An 18,068-nucleotide genomic window follows, 5' to 3' on the forward strand; every position below is an offset into this window, starting at 1 on the left:
ATGAAAAAAGTTCCTAAAAAGGGGCCCCCCCCCCCCCCCCCCTTAATGGATCTTATGTGGCGTGAATCTGAACTAGTCAAACACCGAAGAAAAAAAGCACCTTCTCTATTAAACAATTTTGACTACCATATTAGTACAACACACTTCAATCTCCCTATGCAAAAGATAAGTACACCAGTCAATGAAGAAACTGAAGTTACAACAAAAGCAAAAACCACTGTTTAGTTGTTAATATCCAGTCTACTATTCTTTTCATAAATTCATCCAGGAAGGCTTCTCAGATGCTTTGCACCTGAGAAAACGAAATCCGAATGATCGATCCGCCAAGGGATGTAGCATGTTGACACACAAGTGCCTCAGTTGCCTGCTCCTCGTTATTGAAAAGAATAAGAGCCTGCTTCTTCCCATTCATTTCGAAAAGCTTTGTATTCACAATGGGACCATGCTCCTCCAAATGAGCCACTATCTCTTCTTCCGTCACGTCCTGGTGCAGGCTTGACACATGGATCATCTTGGTGGGGGAGCAACAGTACCGGTAGTTTTTGGCAGCATTCCGGTTAAAACGATTGAGATTTGAGTTCGAGTAGTCGCGGGTCTCTGGTCCGGTGTTAATATTTGGGTACTTGGAATAGTTGACTTCCAACCGCTGGCCAAATAACATGGCACCCTGTATCCAAAATATACCAGGAAAAATTAACAAAGATGCACGATAATGATACAGATAGATGCTTGAACGAAGCAAAAGATATGCATGGGCTTTAATACACTTGCTGCAATAATGGATCATATCACAACAACATACCCAATGTAATCCCATAGGTGGGGTGGTCAAGGGAGGATAAGATGTACGCAGACCATACCCCTACCTTTGTAGATAGAGAGGCTGTTTCCGATCATATATTGTAGATTTATATAATGAGGCATTTGAAAATGAGTACATTCCAAACTCTATGAACAACGTAAATGTACTAACCACCTTTTACTCGGTATAGCTCATGTCATCCGGTAACTCACTGAAAATTCAGGAATCTATACTAAATGCAAATGCAAGGGATATGACACTTCAAAAGTTAAATTAGGAAAGAAAGAAGGGAGCATTGCAAGGTTCTGAAGAAACATTTAAGTTTTATTTAATAACGAGGGAGCGTCTAGTAATCTGATGCATGGTGTGAAGTATAGTTGTGTTCGGTACTTTTTTATTCTTTTTGAGTCATCAACCTGTTGTCTGATAGGGAAACATCCCCAAATAGACAGAAAGCAGAGAAACATGATTGCATGACTATATAGGGAGCAACCAAATGAAGTAAATAATTTTATTGATCTGATAGGGAACATCCCCCAAAAGAAGAAGTAGAGAAACATGACTATACAAACAACAATCAAATGGTATTTAGGTTGCTGACACTATAACGAGGAAGAACAAACTAAATCATTTTTATTTTTTTAAAAAGAACAAAAGTAAAGAAATACGGATTCAAAATAAATGTCACCATCAATACCTTCAAAAAGTGCACAGCCAGCTCTGCCTGGAAGCCATCGCCCATCTGAACAAGAGCATGATCTGGTTTATTCCGTAAATGTTTAATTCTGACAATGTTCCCATAAATGGAGAACAGATTAAAAAGCTTGTCCTCGTCTATTCTCTGTAATAGGGGAAACCAATTAGAAGGGAAACATAAAGATAAGTACCACGAACTTCAAATCTTATTTAAACAGGAAGAATAAGAAAGAGATGTCTTCTGGAAAGGAAAACGAAAGGCTATATATAACATAGTAATAATGAAAGAAAGAATCTTACATCTGGATTTACATTAGATACAATAATAGTACACCTGTCATTTGTCCCGCTTATGCCAGGGGGCAAACCGCTAGGAAAGGCAGTTGCAATGGCTGCAGCATTTCCCATCTATTCAAATGATAGCAAAGACAAACCCAACTTAGAGCTTTAAGGAAATTTGAGCATAAACATGAGAAAGAGAGAGCAAGATAATGTCGGGAAAAGAAGTGGTTAGTGTAGTATAAGAAGCAGCAACTATAGCTGCACCGCCTGGATCTGATTGCACATGGGGAAATAGCCAAGAGAGGTTAAAATACTTCAAACTTGATGAGAGAGATTCACACCTGAGGAAATCCAACTGGACAAAACAAAGGGAGAAAACAGTTGAGAACACTAAACCAGGAAAGTTTCACAATCACCATGATAAAATAGTGTTAACTTAAGCACCTCCACGAGGACCAGAACCTTGCCAGGGGTACATGGCTCCAGCATCTCCATATCCTTGCTGTTACACAATGATAAAGCTTGAACTTAATCCATATTGGCAAACTCCTAGTGCTACTAAAAACAGAAACAAAGGAAACTACTTGAGGAGATTTGCCCTTCGGCTCTGATGGTAGATTTGGGTTGGTGAAGTCTCTGCACATATAGATAATGCACAACATGAATATTTCTTAACTGAAGGGAAAAGCTTCTTTCGATGTGAATAAGAGGGAAAGAGAGAAAGCAATGAACAAGTTACCTCGAGCGCTCATTGTTGTAGCTCACTTGCAATTCATCCAGGCTGAATCACAAAATCAGCCATGGTGGTGAACATACACATATAAGGGGAAAAATGCAAATATGTCCATGCATACACAAGAACAGCATAGTTTTAAAGGGATTTAAAACCTTACTTTGAGAATTGTATGTCAAGCTGACAGCAGCCATCATATATATTACGCCCCTATTAAAAAAATTGTCAGCACTAAGCTTCATTGTCTATGATAAATAAACAGCATGAAATAATCTTCTCATGACAAGACACCTCTATGCAACACAAAGTATACCTGGAGAGAGTTCCTAGCAGAAATAGCAGTCTGAGTTAATTCGTACTGAATTAAAGCTTGAAAACCTACAAAGTTTATAGCAAACAGTAAGAGATTATGCAGATATGGAGCAAAAACTGCGAGTCTCATAATTAGAGTTTCAAAAATATGCTCCAGAAACAATTGAAGCAAGAAGCTAACTAGTTTACATCCAAAATTAGAATCATATAACACAAAAAATAAGTGCCAGAGACTTCCATCCATGATTAAATTTCTACCCAGTCTTTAAATCCAGAATGAGAAACAAATTATGAAGAAATTAGAACATAGAGAGAGAAAACTTGAAGGTGCTGACCGGCCGACTTCTGAAATGTCACGATCTTCTCAACAATTCCATGAGGTGAAAAAACTTGATGCAGCACTTCCACAGTTATAGGATATAGCACGTGATGTATCGAAACTAAGAGAATTCGATTAGGCTGAGAGTCCAGAGAGCCGTACAGCGAGCATCATAGTGACAGAAGAGAGAGAAGAGAAGAGAATGAATAGATGAAGAAAACGAGAAGGAACAATTGCAACAATATTTCATCTCAACAAGCAGAAAAAAAGTAAAACGAAAAACCAGCAAACATGTGAAAAGCATGAAATACATAAAAAGTTAATAAATATTGACTTCTACATAACAACCAGTGCCTTATTTCTTTTTGATATGGTTCTAAGTCATTTCAAGCACAAATGATCCCGTACATCTTTGTTTTTAGAGAAGAGTTACGAATAGGGCCTCTCAAGTGCTTATTAGGTACAAACTGAGATGAGCAATAATGTTGGTTTTCGATGCTTTATGATAGTGTACATCCATTAAAGGATCTTGGGGACATACCGAAACCAGCATGGCTAAGTAAGGCGGGTTAATTGCTCTCTTAAATCCTCAGTCAAAGGGCGAGATACCCTTTCAATAACCTGTTTTCTCTCTCAAGTCATCGAGAAGACCATAGTTTCCAGGACAATGAGATACAATCTTTCCAAAACATGGACTCCATTTTTTCAATGGAAAAGATTGCTTTCTAGCAAAAAAGATTACTCAAATCCAAATCAATCTGGAACTATGCAATCACTATATTTACATTCTGTTTGCCTTTCAATTCCCCTAAAAGTCATACATTTTGAGCACCTCCAACAGCATAATATAAGTTTTAGAATCAGAAATTGTGAAAGATAACAATCAGTTATGACCTTATATCTTTAACACCATAAGCGCAAGGCACAGAAGTGGCGCTAGGTAGGCAAACATCTAAAAGGTTAATTCATCTTCTCCATTCAGTGCGATCACGAAATCTCAAAATTTTCTCTTGACGTCTCAATAATATGTCTACACACTAGTTTCAGAACCATGTGCATCCACTTGTTATGAATTTGAGATAGCATTACTAACTAATAAGGAGTTGGAAGTGAACTGTGTACTTCTTATTAGTGCTCCTGTACATCGAGTAAATAATAGAAATAAGTTTTTCAAACAAGTAATGAATCTAAAAAGCTGTAGGGCTAAAAGCAAATAACAAATTATACTTGAAAGTTTTCTAGTTTAAAGTCAACCAGGGTGGACGTTTATCATATGTTCCCCAGGGACACCATTAGAGTATTGAGTTCAATATAAGTGATGCACAAAGCCACCTCTAGTAAGACCAAAAAAAGATCACTGACCTCATCTCCTCGCCCTTGTGCATTCTGATCCACGGTTGTCAGTTCTTGATGAGATGAAAACTGTACATATACACTTCTCCCCCTATGGACAAGCAAAATGAGCCACTAATCCAGGTTGAACAAAAAGATGCAGCAAAGTGTAGTCTCTTGAAAGCTTAGCAAACACAGTAATTTGAAAAGCTACATAAATATTTCCAGTTGGATATACATGTTTTGTGTTACAAGGTACCTTATGCTGGGCTGAACATTTGAGTAGAATTGCATGGCATTTACAGCTGCAGCAATGTCTTGCATTTGCAAGAGGGCCTGTACTTCCATAAGATGTAATTATTAAAAAACAGCAACTTACTCAAATCATTCTCCCAATCAAAATAAATATATAAAAGAAGCACCTGATTTTTTGCCCTAAGCATTACAAGTTTGGTAATGACTCCAAAGGGCTGAAATAGCTGAAGCAAGTCATTCTGAAAAAACAACACAGGAGCCATTACACCTATAGCGTCACTTTCTTTCTAGTTATAATTGAGTGGAAAAGAGAACTAATTGTAGAAAGAAATCCAAGCAAATGCAAGAGGAAGGATTTGCTGCTGCACTCAGGTTTAAATATTTACTACCTCAAAGTACTAAGTGTTCCCATCTTTCAAACTGTGTTAGCACTAATACCAAAGAAAAATGGCATAACACTAACTGCTTCTCTTTTGGAAATTCAAGTGTGGTGGGAAATCGAATGCTGAGAAGCTAAAATAACAAACATAACCCTAGAATGACTATAAGCAAATCACAAACTTTCTACTTTCAATGACAGGTGGTAGAATAATCTCTTCAAATAAAATGATCATTCTGGGAATTCTGGTACGACAGTTCTAAAGAATGGGAATGATAGCATCCATGGTAGCATTACTCCATTAAAGAACTTGGATGAAGTATTGGAAGCTAAGGAGATACAAGACAATCTTGTTGCACTTCAATGGGAGATCAAGATGAAGCTTATTGTAAAAAATGAGCCCAAGAATTGTGGCGAAGGGTGGGTTAAGTGCTACATGTATTTCATGGTCTACGCCAAAGAAGAGGCAGATTGGCCCCCATATGAGCCCCAAAAGAGCTGAAAATCAAGCCCAAATCGGTGTGCGTTTACATCAATTTTACATGCTCTCCTAGTTAGGTTTTACTACTTAATATTTTCATAAAAGTAGAATTCGAATCTCATGGCATTTGGGAGAGAGGTACAAGTTTGGACCCTATATATAGGTGTATGTTTTTTACTTTTTTGGAAACAACATTATTTACATTATTGAGACCTCTTTTGTTTACACCTTAGTGTATTGGCTACTTGAGATTTATCTCATAACCTTACAAGAACGATTTAGTCTAAGAGGTAAGATTAATTAATTACTTGATATCTATGGTTCTTACACATTTAATTGAAGAAGGTAATTAGTCTAATATTAATTATTGTCTTTAATTGTTCAATTAGGGACCTAGAACACTTTCCATCCAAGTTCTTGAATTAAATCTGTTGGTAACCATGATTGGCCCTAATCCACTTATTTTGTCTACTACAATCAATTAGGATCCTTAGCAATTAATTTGAAGTTTAGGGATTTTATTCTAGAATTTCAGCTATCTTTAATTTTCGATCTTTAATCTTTATAATTTCGCTTCCGCGTAATTCTTGTTTCTCTAAGTTTTTTATTCTCATCAGGGATGCTGGCACGTTGTGTACTGCCTGTTTTAATCATTTATCACAAACTCTCGTATCATTTTTTAATCTTCATTGTGGGAATTCATTTTGTATATATTTCTTACATGCACATCAGGTGCGCGGAACATTTTTAGTTAATTACATAAATGACCTCAATTTTGGAAATACTACAACACAATAAGTAAAATGTTCTGGGAGCAATAGTTCGAACATAGTAAAGCAAAATAAATGCAGTTCACGCATCATACTGGGAAGCTCACAGATCACGCATTTAACTCGGTCGAACAGATGCCTATCTAAGAGATAAAGTGAAGAAAGAACAAGTGGGATATATGGGAGGTAATCGGTACGCTATCCAAATATCTACCTCTGAGATCTCTTGGCCCACGTTGCGAACATGAATGACTTTTGACGGCTCAGTCATTTTTTACCTGAATCATAAAAACAATGAATGTCATTGAAATAAATAACCCCCACAAACGCATGGCAAAGTCACGTTATGCCGAAGAACAATTAAGCACGTGCAAGACAAGGATTTAGTCACAATGCAAAGGGGGATTAAGAAAAAGAACAGACCTATGAGAATTCAGAATGAAAGAATCTCTTAAGTCATTTTGACCACAAACATCACTTCCTAAAGAAAGTTAGAGTCAACAACAAGTAACAACATGAAGGTCTACTGGAAAAACTAAACCTCTGTATCTCATTTTGTTAGTATGGAAAATCAACAGGTAAGAGAGAAGGTAAATATGCAAGAAATTCAGCTATTACCGAAAAGTGAAGCTATGGATGTTAGTAAAAGACTACATGTGACATGTTTACTGCCATTTGTGCTCAACTCCTATAGCCTAAACAGGTATATTACGAGTTACAAGAATTAAATTGTTACCAAAACCTCTAATTTCTTTAGAAAAAACATGGAAAGAATTCATATCATACTTCGCCCTAATTAGGTCTTTAATCGTACACACATATAAGTTGACAATCTTTTTGACATCCAAATAATTGAATGCAATTGCCACATACATTTCACTGATCAGTTATTCCAGTAGCTCAAACACTGTCCTAAACCTAAAGATATATCATCCATGCCATACATCTACCACATGTATCATATTCATGCCACTTGACCACCATGCTCTGAAGTTACATTCTTTTGCATTAAAATCTTCAAAAAACAATCATTTTGGTTAATACGTTAAACCGCACCACCAAAACCCCTTTCCACGAGTAAACAATGAATTTTAAATACTTACGGTTCCCTGATGATTCAAAAGTAAAAATACCATTTCTTGAAACTTTATCTCTAAGATATTCATCCCTTTTTAGCGTACATTAGATTGCATCCAGGATCATTCCTTAATTGCACCCTCAGGCTTAAATCATCTATAGAACACTGAGACAGGATCATTCCTTAATTGCACCCTCAGGCTTAAACCATCTATAGAACACTGAAATTTTCTACATAGATTCACCATTCAATAGCTGAAACAACTTCCTAACTACTGAAATTTCACTAGAAACAGCATAAATCACTAGAACCTAACTAATTCAAGATTTACATATAGTTGATTGATGTTGATTGATATTGATTGAAGTTGTGGAACAAGTACACTCACATCGAAAATGGGAGCAGACAAGATAGGTCTTTTCAATAGCTAATTGACCCAAAAGACTAATATTTGTAACCGATTTCTTCGAGCACAGCAAGAATTTTATACTTGAACAACTTCTACTCATAGCTTATCAGTTTTTATCTTTCAAAAAGCAAGAATTTTCAAGAACAGCAAGAATTCTTTCACTTTTCTTTTACTCATAGATGATGACAATCCTTAAAACTTCATCCTACTTAACCCTTACAACAAAACCAAAACATCACTAGAAAAATTAACCAAATGGTAACTAACCATCAATGAACACAAGTTTTAATGATTCTAATTCTTCAATAATTAAGTTTTATAATTCCAGTTAAATTCAATTAGCAGTAATAGAGTTCATAAACACAAATAAATAAACTGAATTAAGATCTGACCTTCAGAAACAGAGAGACAGAAAGAGGGAAATAGAGAATTAGGGCTTGAAAGACCAGATAGAATATTCCAGTTTCTGTTTAAAGCTTCATTTTATTTTGCTATATTTAGATTGACATAATTGCCCTTGGGAACAAAAATACAGAAAAGATTTTGAATTTTAGTCTCAAATTCAATTTAATTCTATTTTAGATATTTTCCCAAAATGATCTTTTTTCTTTTCTTTGTACTTTATTAATTATTCTTTTTCCTTAAAAGGGTAGTGCTTTTTCAATTCTAACTTGAATTATAGTGAGTTTTTTTTTTAGTAGAGATTAAATTTCAATCAACGTTTTATATTTTTTTTCTTAAATTTATATGTATTTATTTTTGTGGTTAGGGACATGTTGAAATTTTGTAAGTATTATGTTTTTGTTGGTGATGTGCATTTTTTATACTGTGTTTCTATCAATAGATAATAACGATATATAATAAAATAGTTGATGCTAAAGACATAATGTACGATAATTAAAAAATAATAATGATAACACCATTGTCATGAAAAAAATTACAGTTTATTTGTCAAGTACATTGTATTAATTGTAAACAAGTTTTACATAGTCTAAAAATGTCGAACAGGGAAATTTATGAAAATACCACGAATACTAGCTTCAGAGAAGGTTACTATAGGAATCTGATCATCTGTTTTTGGAGCTCCAAAATCTTTGATTAAAAATGAAACAGTCTTACTATTACACCATAAGTCATGTTGGTATGAGAATCACTATGTAAAACTACTAACCGTCTCACCACAACTCGTGTTGATATGAGAAACACTTTTAGAACTACTAATAGTTTTACTACTACACCACGACTCGTATTGATATGAGTATCACAATTTAAAACAATATGGACTATTAATGTACCTTGTTAAAAGAAATAGAATTTTTTATTATCAAAAAAAAGAAATAGAATTTTTTTGAACCAAAGTTTAAAGATAATGGACTATTTTGGACTTTTTATTTCATTTCCACAACTGTGCAGGGTATATTAGGAAATTCACAGAGAGATTAGGACCTTTTAGGTTTCAGAAAAATCTATTTAAGACGATGATAGAGCTTAAGTTTAGACTCAAAACTACTTGATCTTATCTGAGCAGTGGGCGGCGGAGAAGACGGCGACGGAAAATGTGACCGGCGTAGTTGGGGAGGAGCTACCGCCTTATATATGTAGGGTTAATGGCGGCTCCGTTCATCTCTTTCTCGCCGGACAATTTTCCGGAACCCCTTTTCCCTGCTTTACTGCGATGAAGACTGTTCGCCATCTGAGCCTATCAAATAAATCGGGGCGATGAGGGTTTGAGCGGACTTTCCTATAAAAAAAAGTTTTAATTTTTATGTAATTTAAGTATTTTTGTTTCAAATTGTTGAAGAACAGAGATCCAGATTTCATAAAGTTTTTATTTTTATGTGCTATTTCGTTGAGTTCATGCATTTCTCTTGATTTAGTTTGTTATATTCGAATCTAACCTTCCGTTTGGCTATAGATTTTGAAATTTGAGTTTTTGAAGTTATGTTTGAACATGCATTTTACTCGAAAAAAAATTGAATTTGCTATAGCATCAGAGCCTTTTGTGTTCAGATCTGAAATATTGCTTCTTACTTGTGAACACCTCTTATATATGTGGGGATGTTCCTGTTTCGGAAGCATATATTAATTCTTTTGCCAGTTTTAAACAGCGTGATGAATATTTCATTTTTGCAGCGCGCTACCTGTCTTCTGGTACAAACTCATGTAATTTATGCAATGATATGCTGATCTGTGTCTTTAATTGTATCCATTTAAAGATATGGAAGACTATATTATTTGACAGCTCTAGGACATCTAAATTTGATATGGTATGTGTTATGGGGTTGGGAGCAGGGTAGAACTATGTCATTTTATCTCTATTGTGCAACTTGGAAGAGGCTATGGCTTTGTATTTGGTTGATTCTGCCTGAAAAGTGTCCACAACTTTTGATGTCTTTTATGCCTTTTGGGTTGTCCTCTTTCCCCTTTGTGACAGTATAGCTATTGGATGTCACAAATGACAGATTTTTGCTCTTGACTTGGCCCTTGCACGTGAACTGGTAATTGAGTTTGAAGCTTTAGCAGATGCAGGTCATGGCTAAAGGCTGTTGAAACAAGGCCTTCCTTTGATTGCGAGTGTAGAGTCTATGCCAACCTTACCCCCTAGGTTGGGGTTTTGGGGAGTGTAGAGTGTATGCAGTTCTTTCCCACTGCCTTGAGAAGGTAGAGAGGCTGAACGAAGACGATACAGACTATGCCTTGATGCAAAACTAGTTGGATTTCCCTCAATGCTGTGTTTCATTGAGGTCCATGTCTTCCTTGGAAATGGAATGTGCACAGTTTCTATTAATTGTCTCTCTTAGTGTAGTCAGTGTCAAGATTGGCTACTGATGTTGTAGCATTTGATACATACTTGTAGTTGCTGACATATTTTTATACTATGAATTCGAAAAGTGGGAGATGTCATTTTATTTTGTGCATACTTTTTACTCTCTCTGGGTTGAATCTTTTGGCAATTGTGTCAAGGTTGTTTGTATAGATGAAATTGGCTCTCTACTCAACTAAGAAGTGAAACATGAATGATGGTAAGAATGCAGTCTTTGCTAGAACTCATCTGATAGCCAGGTTCCACATAAAATATGTATAACAACCATATACAGTATAATACATAGTATTTCCCGCGACATTATGTACATAAAAAACACACTAGATAGTTGTGCATACATAACCTCTACAATACAGTGTACTGATGAATCTCAAAATCATCCAGGGTGAGTCATCTTTTCATATGGATCTTGAGCGATCCTCAACTAAAGAGCTAGCTTTTAGAGATAAGTCTACCCTCCATTCAAGACGGAGGGTGTTAGAATGTCTCACATTGATAGGGAATGAACTGTTGTCCTTTATAGTCTTGAGCATAGCTTTTTGAGTTGACTTAGGCCAAGGTCCGATTTCTTAAAAAACTTCACTCTTCGAGTCCTGTTTGGCCTTATGTGAAGTTGATGCTAGAGGAAGAGGAAGGGGAAGTGGTAACAGGGAGAATGTATTTGGACAAGATGAAGATGTTCTGCTTGTTTTTATCACCTTAGCATCTTGTAAGGCAACAGGCATTGGTTCTTCTGTTTTTGGTGTGTAAGCAAAAGAGAGGTCCTTATTAGCTGCTAGGGCAAGTAGCTCTTTCTCCTCGAGCCCTTTAACTGGTTCGAGGCTGCAACAATCTGCACCATACTTTGTCAATGCATCTTTGAATTTTTTTATCTGCACCAGAATATCATGGTTAGTGTTAGAATCCATTCTAAAGAGTGGGCTAGATGGATAGCTAGTAGTTATGAGCAGCAGTCCCCTGGATAAAAGGAGAAGGCATTGACAACAAGCAAAAGAATGCATTGCTCAGCTGTTGAATCTCTTAGTCATCAAGATGCAAAAGATCAAATCAAAGGGAGATATTGCAGAAATTAAGAAGGAACAGCATATAATGTCATTAACAGATTGCGGTATCAGAAGAAAAACCATATCAGATAAACTAACCGTGGCATTGGTGCAACTAAAGCTACAAAGACGACCTTCAGCACCTCTATAGAAACGAAAAAATGGGAGAACATGTACGTTCAGCGAGTAACACATTGACTTGTGTTCCTCATAGTTCACATGTAAAAACTGCACATCCGGATTCATCTCTGCTAACTGACATATCTGCATTTTCCAGTTTTACCAAGACTAAGACCATTAGTCCTCTCTTACTGAAATGGACAGCCAACAAAGTTTAGTAATAGACAACAAGAATTGATTACCTTTGGATGAAGGGCTTTGCAGCCTCCACAGCCAGGGGAAAGGAAATCGACAACGACTAGTTTATCCCCAGCGTTTAGAAGGGTGTCAGCGAGGTCTTGAGCACCCATCACCTCTTTCATATTCGGTTGAAGTCCTTTCTCCCACCATTTAGGAGCTTTCCTGATACCTATGCTCATCTGTTTTACGTAGCGCGAGATGAAAAGGTTGAACATTTTATATACTATAATATCAAACCTGCCAAATTTAAAAAAGAAAGAACATACTATCGAGTGAGCCAATATTAACCAAACATGCTCTAAATTCGACCAGAAAATTTCTACGCCAAAATAGTTTTACTTACTTATTGACTGATAGTTCATTCCCAAATCGGAGCAACAAAAATTAACATAAGAAAACTCACATTATTGAAATAAGGATAAGGTAGTCAGTGATGAGTCCTAGTGATCAATGAGTTGAATTGGGAACCATGAAGTCTCGTATTTAATTCCTATCAAAGGCAAAAACAGCAGATACTTCTTCCTATTTGTTCGAACCTTATTTTGTTTATTAAATGGTTGTTACATATAGTTTCATAATATATTATATTGAATTGTATCATTTTTATGGATACAACGTTTAGATAAGTCATATGTTTCTCGTCATTATATATTTAAATGCTACACATCAGCCATTTGAAGTACAACGAGATAAAACTATTATAAAAATGCAGGATAAATAATAAAATATGACTTTTTGACATTCCATAACAATAGATTTAACGATATGATACGATACAATAAAATTTAAGATACAATCAAAACAAATATTGTATCGAAACTTAACAATACAATATAATACAACATGTAACAACCATTCAAACAAGCACTAATTTATAGATTTAACTATATGATACTAACAATGAAAATAAACAGTGTGTCTTAAGACTAAATACAATACAACATAACATGCAACAAACATCCAAACAATCAGTAATTGATGGACAAAGTTACTTGATACCTATATGTATACCGTACAATATATTTAAGACAAGAAAGAAAAGAAAATGAACCTGAGCAGTTGCAGCTGCTGATTTGTGATTTCTTCTATTGAATTTCATTGGAAAAACACAAACCCCATGTTGATTATATTGATAAATATTACTAGAATTCAAAATTGATGGAAAAAATACTGCTTTGTTCAACACTTTCTCCATGGATTTTCAATTGGGACCTGAGATTGGAAATTGGGAATATGAAAAAGGGTTTTTTTCTTCAATAAAGAGTAAAGTAAATGGTTACAAAAATAAAGGTTTGAAAAATGTGACAAATGAACAAGTGGCCTTTTAGTAGAATGGCAGTATTAACTGATTTCTTGGACGTCAAAAAAAGCTAAATTTGAGATAACGTGTCAAATGTTGAACCAAATAGGAATAGAAAAATATATATCTGGATAACAATAATAGCTCATTATAAGAGGTGTCAAATGTTCGACTAATTTGAATACGCGACCACCGCTTAGTGAAACTTCATTGGATATATTTATTGTTATTGTGTAGGATCTTATTCGGAAGAAAGTGTTTTCTATTGTGAATTTTTTCTTACTAAGGTTTGAACTTGAGTACTTTTTTTTATCTCTCATTCGGTGTTTGATGAACAACCACTTTATTGTATATATTTCCATCACTTTATAAATTTAATTATTCTCATATAAATATACATATCTCAAGCATGGGCTAATACATACGAAAAACGGTGAATGTCAAGTAATTGCTAAAATTTGGTCTAAAATTTGTCTTGTAAATGCGAAAATATTCGTGAAAAAATGGTTGGACTATACGTAATATTTCACCAACTCATTACAGATGTCCTCATATAGATTTTTCAAAAAAAAAATTCAGTTACCCAAACGGCGCAAGATCCATGGGGCTAATACACACGAAATTGGTGAAAGTCGGGTAATTCATAATATTTTGCTCATAAATGTAAAAATATGCATGAAAACAATGACTGGCTATACGTTATGCTTCCCAACCCATTACGAAGGTTCTCGTGTAGTTTTTTTAGAAAATATTTCAAATTACTCATAAATCGCATTCGAAGAATGTGTTTTATTTATTGCTAGTGATCTTCAATGTAGCTCTTTGTTTTTTCCCTCAAAAGCATTAACTAAACTAGTAAGTAACATACGGTTTTTATCATTACACAAGAACTCCACTTTATTGCATATATTTCCACCACTTTATTAATTAAATTATTATCACATAAATTCTCATATCTCAAGCATGTCTAATACACACGAAAAATGTTGAAAGTCAGGAAATTTCTAAAACTTGGCTCATAAATGCGAAAATATTCATGAAAAAAACGACGGGACTATACGTAATGCTTCTCCAATTCATGACGGAGGTCTTCATATAGTTTTTTTGGGGGAAAAATTGGGATCCCAAAGGCATTCATGGGCTAATACACACGAATTCGGTAAAAATCGAGTAATTGAGATATGAAGATTCTCAAAAAAATATGCAATCAATGTTGAGTATAAAAAAGAAAAATAATTATTTTCTTGATATGATAAAAGTAATAAATAAGAGAAATAAATATATTTTAAAAATAGTGGACAAATAAAATTAAATGGAAGAGGTAATAAAGTAATTTTAAAAATAAATAAGAAGAGACTGAAACTTATACATAAATCGCATTCGCCGAATGCGTTTTATGCCTTACTTTCTCAACTCTTTCTATTTAGGCATTTAAGAAGGGTTTTTTCAAGTTTTAAACGTCATGTCCTTTTTTAAAAGATAAAATATTTATCTTTTCTTGATATTATAAAAGTAATAGATATATTTTTACAATAGTGGACAAAGAAAATTAAACGAAAAGGGTAATTTAGTAATTTCATCAATAAATAAGATGACATGGAATTTTACTTATAAAACGAATTTGCTGAATGCGATTTACACCTTTCATTCTTAACTCTTTCTATTCAAGTTTATTAGAAGGGTTTTTAAAGTTTCAACGACATGAAGGTTTTTTTAAAGATTAAATAATTATCTTTTCTTGATATTATAAAAGTAATAAATGAAATTAATTAATATATTTTAAAAAAAGTGGACAAATAAAATCAAACGGAAGGGGTAATAAAGAAATTTCAACAATAAATAAAAAGACACAAAATTTTACTCATAAATCGCATTCGTTGAATGTGTTTTATGCCTTTCATTCTCAACTCTTTCTATTTAGGTATCTGAGAAGAGTTTTTTCAAGTTTTCAACCACATGACCTTTTTTAAAAATAAAAAAAAATTATCTTTTCTTGATATTATAAAAGTAATAGATGAAATGAACAAATATATTTTTAAAATAGTGGACAAATAAAATCAAACGGAAGGGGTAATATAGTAATTTCAACAATAAATAAGAAGTAACAAAATTTTACTCATAAATCGCATTTGTTGAATGCGTTTTATGCCCCTTTTTTTCCAGCTCTTTCTATTTAGGCATTTAAGAAGGGTTTTTTCAAGTTTTAAACATCATGACCTTTTTTAAAAGATAAAATATTTATCTTTTCTTGATATTATAAAAGTAATAAATATATTTTTAAAATAGTGGACAAATAAAATTAAACAGAAGGGGTAATTTAGTAATCTCATCAATAAATAAGAAGACATAAAATTTTACTCATAAAACACATTCACTGAATACGATTTATTCATTTCATTTTTAACTCTTTCTATTCAAGTTTATTAGAAGGGTTTTTAAAGTTTCAACGACATGACAATTTTTTAAAAGATAAAATAATTGTGTTTTCTTGATATTATAAAAGTAATAAATGAAATTAATTAATATATTTTTAAAATAGTGGACCAATAAAATCAAACAGAAGGAGTAATATAGTAATTTCAACAATAAATAAGAAGATACAGAATTTTACTCATAAAACGCATTCGCTGAATGCGATTTATTTCTTTCATTCTTAACTCTTTCCATTCAAGTTTATTAGAAGAGTTTTAAAAGTTTCAACGACATGATCGTTTTTTAAAATATAAAATAATTATTTTTTCTTGATATTATTGTCACGACCCAAATTCACAAGTCGTGATGGCACCTATGTTCCCAACCAATAGGTAAGCCAACCCAACATATTTACCAATTATGATTAACTAATGGGGTAAAAAGGTAAACAACGAATAAAATTTCCAACACTAAGTTCTTTATAAATATGAAATACGGAAAGCCAAAATACTACCCAAGAATTGGTGTCATAAGTACAAGAGTCTCTAAATATGATGCAAGTCTGAAACTAAATGACAAATCCAAACACAAGGGATATTCTGTCTGAATACTAAAATAACATAATAAATAAAAGGTAGAAGGAGGTGTGGGCCACGGAACAGCCAAGCAGCTCACCACAACTCCAAGTTCAGACTCAAAAAGCTCCACGAGATGTGCTCATACTCGGAATCGAATCTGCACCACAAAAGAGTGCAACAAGTGCAGTATGAGTACGAAACCACGTGTACCCAGTATATCTCATAGATCGACAACGAAGAAGTAGTGACATGAGTTTAAATAATAAAAATAAGTCTTTTACTTATACAAGTCTATAGTACGCTTGCCAGTCGAGTTTCATCAAAATAAAGATAAACAAACTTCACATAATGTACAACCACCAATAAAGCACGTAATCAACAATAATGAATGATGTAATGAGATGCAGTGCAATGTGACACCATGAAATGATATGCCTCAGAATCAGAGGCGAATCTAGGATTTTTCGAACATGGGTGCACCAAGTAAAATGTATTGAAGTGAGAATTGATCCTTAATCCTCAAGGTCAAAAGCTCAACATTTAACCATGTAGACCATTTAGACTTTTCGTAGTACGGGTGCAAGAATATAATATTATACAAAATCTTAAAAAATATACATATAAAATATCTAATTTTACGAAGAGACCACGGGTGCGGGTGCCTTATTTTTTGCCTATAAATTTGCCACTGCTCAGAATGCCAAGTACTCTCTCAACCGTATATACATGATACTCCTCAGAAATACATCGAGAGTTCATGACCCATGGGGGACTCGCGAGGTCCATATACTGACACGGACGATCTCCACGAGTCTGTGCGAACAATCTCAATGCACTATCATAAAATCAAACAATTTTCGCACGAACGATCTCCACGTGCCTAAAATATAATCTTAACATCTCACTATCTCCAGCACGGACGATCTCCACGTGCCCAACTTATACTCAATCTCTTGTCAATGCATGTGCACAATATAATCTCAAATAAAGGGGATGATGATGCATCTCAATTCAATCAAATATCAGCATAATACATAACCACCTCAACCATCACAAGTATACGGGTTCAAATAAGAACACAATCACACAAAATAATCAGTCAATAATATATCAGCTAATACCCATATGCTTTGGCATTCTCGGATTAAAATCCGGATTCTATAGTAATAAATTTTCCCTTTATAACACCGGTACTCGTACCAATGCCTGTTACATCATTGGTACGAGACCCCCATCTTTCGCCCTTACCCATTGTCTATTCCATTTTTAATCTTTAAATTAGGAAAACGTCCTCCAACGAAGTCTAAAAGTCTTAACATACCTTGAATGCCGAACACGTGCCACAAATCCTTAAGATTTTTCCTTCCCCTTTCGCAAAGCTTCAGAACGTTCCCAATCTACCAATAATGAAATATTTGTAAGCATGCGAGTTCATAGAAACCCATATTATTATAAGTCTATCCTAGACCCAAAACTCACTCATATCTCTAATCAAGTTCCTAATTTTGATATAATTTATATGTCAAAATATATTTGCTAAATTTCAAGCCTAGGATTAAGCCTCAACTCCTCCAAATATCATGAATCTAGTGATATTCATATACTATAATACCACCAAAATGTGTTACCTATATCCATCTATTAAAACTTCAAGAGTAATAACTATATAAAAATAATAAAATTTTAAGCTAAATAATTACTCA

General features: G+C 34.1%; 2 protein-coding genes across 4 annotated transcripts; both read right to left on the bottom strand.

Annotated features, from left to right (window-relative positions):
- Positions 1-77: 77 nt before the first annotated feature.
- LOC102603741 (polypyrimidine tract-binding protein homolog 3-like) lies at positions 78-8,304 on the bottom strand. 2 transcript variants are annotated; one of them, XM_015310467.1, is made up of 16 exons: positions 8,241-8,304; positions 6,785-6,842; positions 6,576-6,639; positions 4,899-4,970; positions 4,736-4,812; positions 4,507-4,588; positions 3,161-3,284; positions 2,827-2,891; positions 2,674-2,723; positions 2,520-2,561; positions 2,365-2,416; positions 2,225-2,282; positions 2,122-2,135; positions 1,799-1,906; positions 1,500-1,643; positions 87-667 (listed from the first exon to the last, which is right to left on the bottom strand). In XM_015310467.1, exons 3-16 carry the CDS (start codon positions 6,630-6,632, stop codon positions 278-280), a joined length of 1,335 nt encoding a protein of 444 aa, XP_015165953.1. In that variant the 5' UTR covers positions 6,633-6,639; positions 6,785-6,842; positions 8,241-8,304; the 3' UTR covers positions 87-277.
- A 2,584-nt stretch (positions 8,305-10,888) lies between these two features.
- On the bottom strand, positions 10,889-13,382 carry LOC102604077 (thioredoxin-like 1-1, chloroplastic). Of its 2 annotated transcripts, none has more exons than XM_006351306.2 (4): positions 13,127-13,382; positions 12,078-12,254; positions 11,815-11,979; positions 10,889-11,544 (listed from the first exon to the last, which is right to left on the bottom strand). In XM_006351306.2, exons 1-4 carry the CDS (start codon positions 13,268-13,270, stop codon positions 11,242-11,244), a joined length of 789 nt encoding a protein of 262 aa, XP_006351368.1. In that variant the 5' UTR covers positions 13,271-13,382; the 3' UTR covers positions 10,889-11,241. The 2 variants fall into 2 exon arrangements, with proteins under 2 accessions (XP_006351368.1, XP_006351369.1); XM_006351307.2 differs by having other exon boundaries at positions 12,078-12,312; positions 13,127-13,204.
- Positions 13,383-18,068: the final 4,686 nt, after the last annotated feature.

Source organism: Solanum tuberosum, unplaced genomic scaffold (genome assembly GCF_000226075.1).
Source record: "Solanum tuberosum cultivar DM 1-3 516 R44 unplaced genomic scaffold, SolTub_3.0 scf00129, whole genome shotgun sequence".
In the NCBI taxonomy this organism is placed as follows: domain Eukaryota; kingdom Viridiplantae; phylum Streptophyta; class Magnoliopsida; order Solanales; family Solanaceae; genus Solanum; species Solanum tuberosum.

What these genes read in the sequence shown, in the direction of transcription:
- LOC102604077 (XM_006351306.2), bottom strand. Translation starts at nt 13,270, where the DNA reads ATGGAGAAAGTGTTGAACAAAGCAGTATTTTTTCCATCAATTTTGAAT. An exon ending in CAGCAGCTGCAACTGCTCAG is followed by an intron (nt 12,255 to 13,126) that starts GTTCATTTTCTT and finishes TACGTAAAACAG; the next exon opens with ATGAGCATAGGTATCAGGAA. An exon ending in GCAAAGCCCTTCATCCAAAG is followed by an intron (nt 11,980 to 12,077) that starts GTAATCAATTCT and finishes TGGAAAATGCAG; the next exon opens with ATATGTCAGTTAGCAGAGAT.
- LOC102603741 (XM_015310467.1), bottom strand. Translation starts at nt 6,632, where the DNA reads ATGACTGAGCCGTCAAAAGTCATTCATGTTCGCAACGTGGGCCAAGAG. An exon ending in CACAAGGGCGAGGAGATGAG is followed by an intron (nt 3,285 to 4,506) that starts GTCAGTGATCTT and finishes CTGGACTCTCAG; the next exon opens with CCTAATCGAATTCTCTTAGT. An exon ending in GACATTTCAGAAGTCGGCCG is followed by an intron (nt 2,892 to 3,160) that starts GTCAGCACCTTC and finishes TAAACTTTGTAG; the next exon opens with GTTTTCAAGCTTTAATTCAG.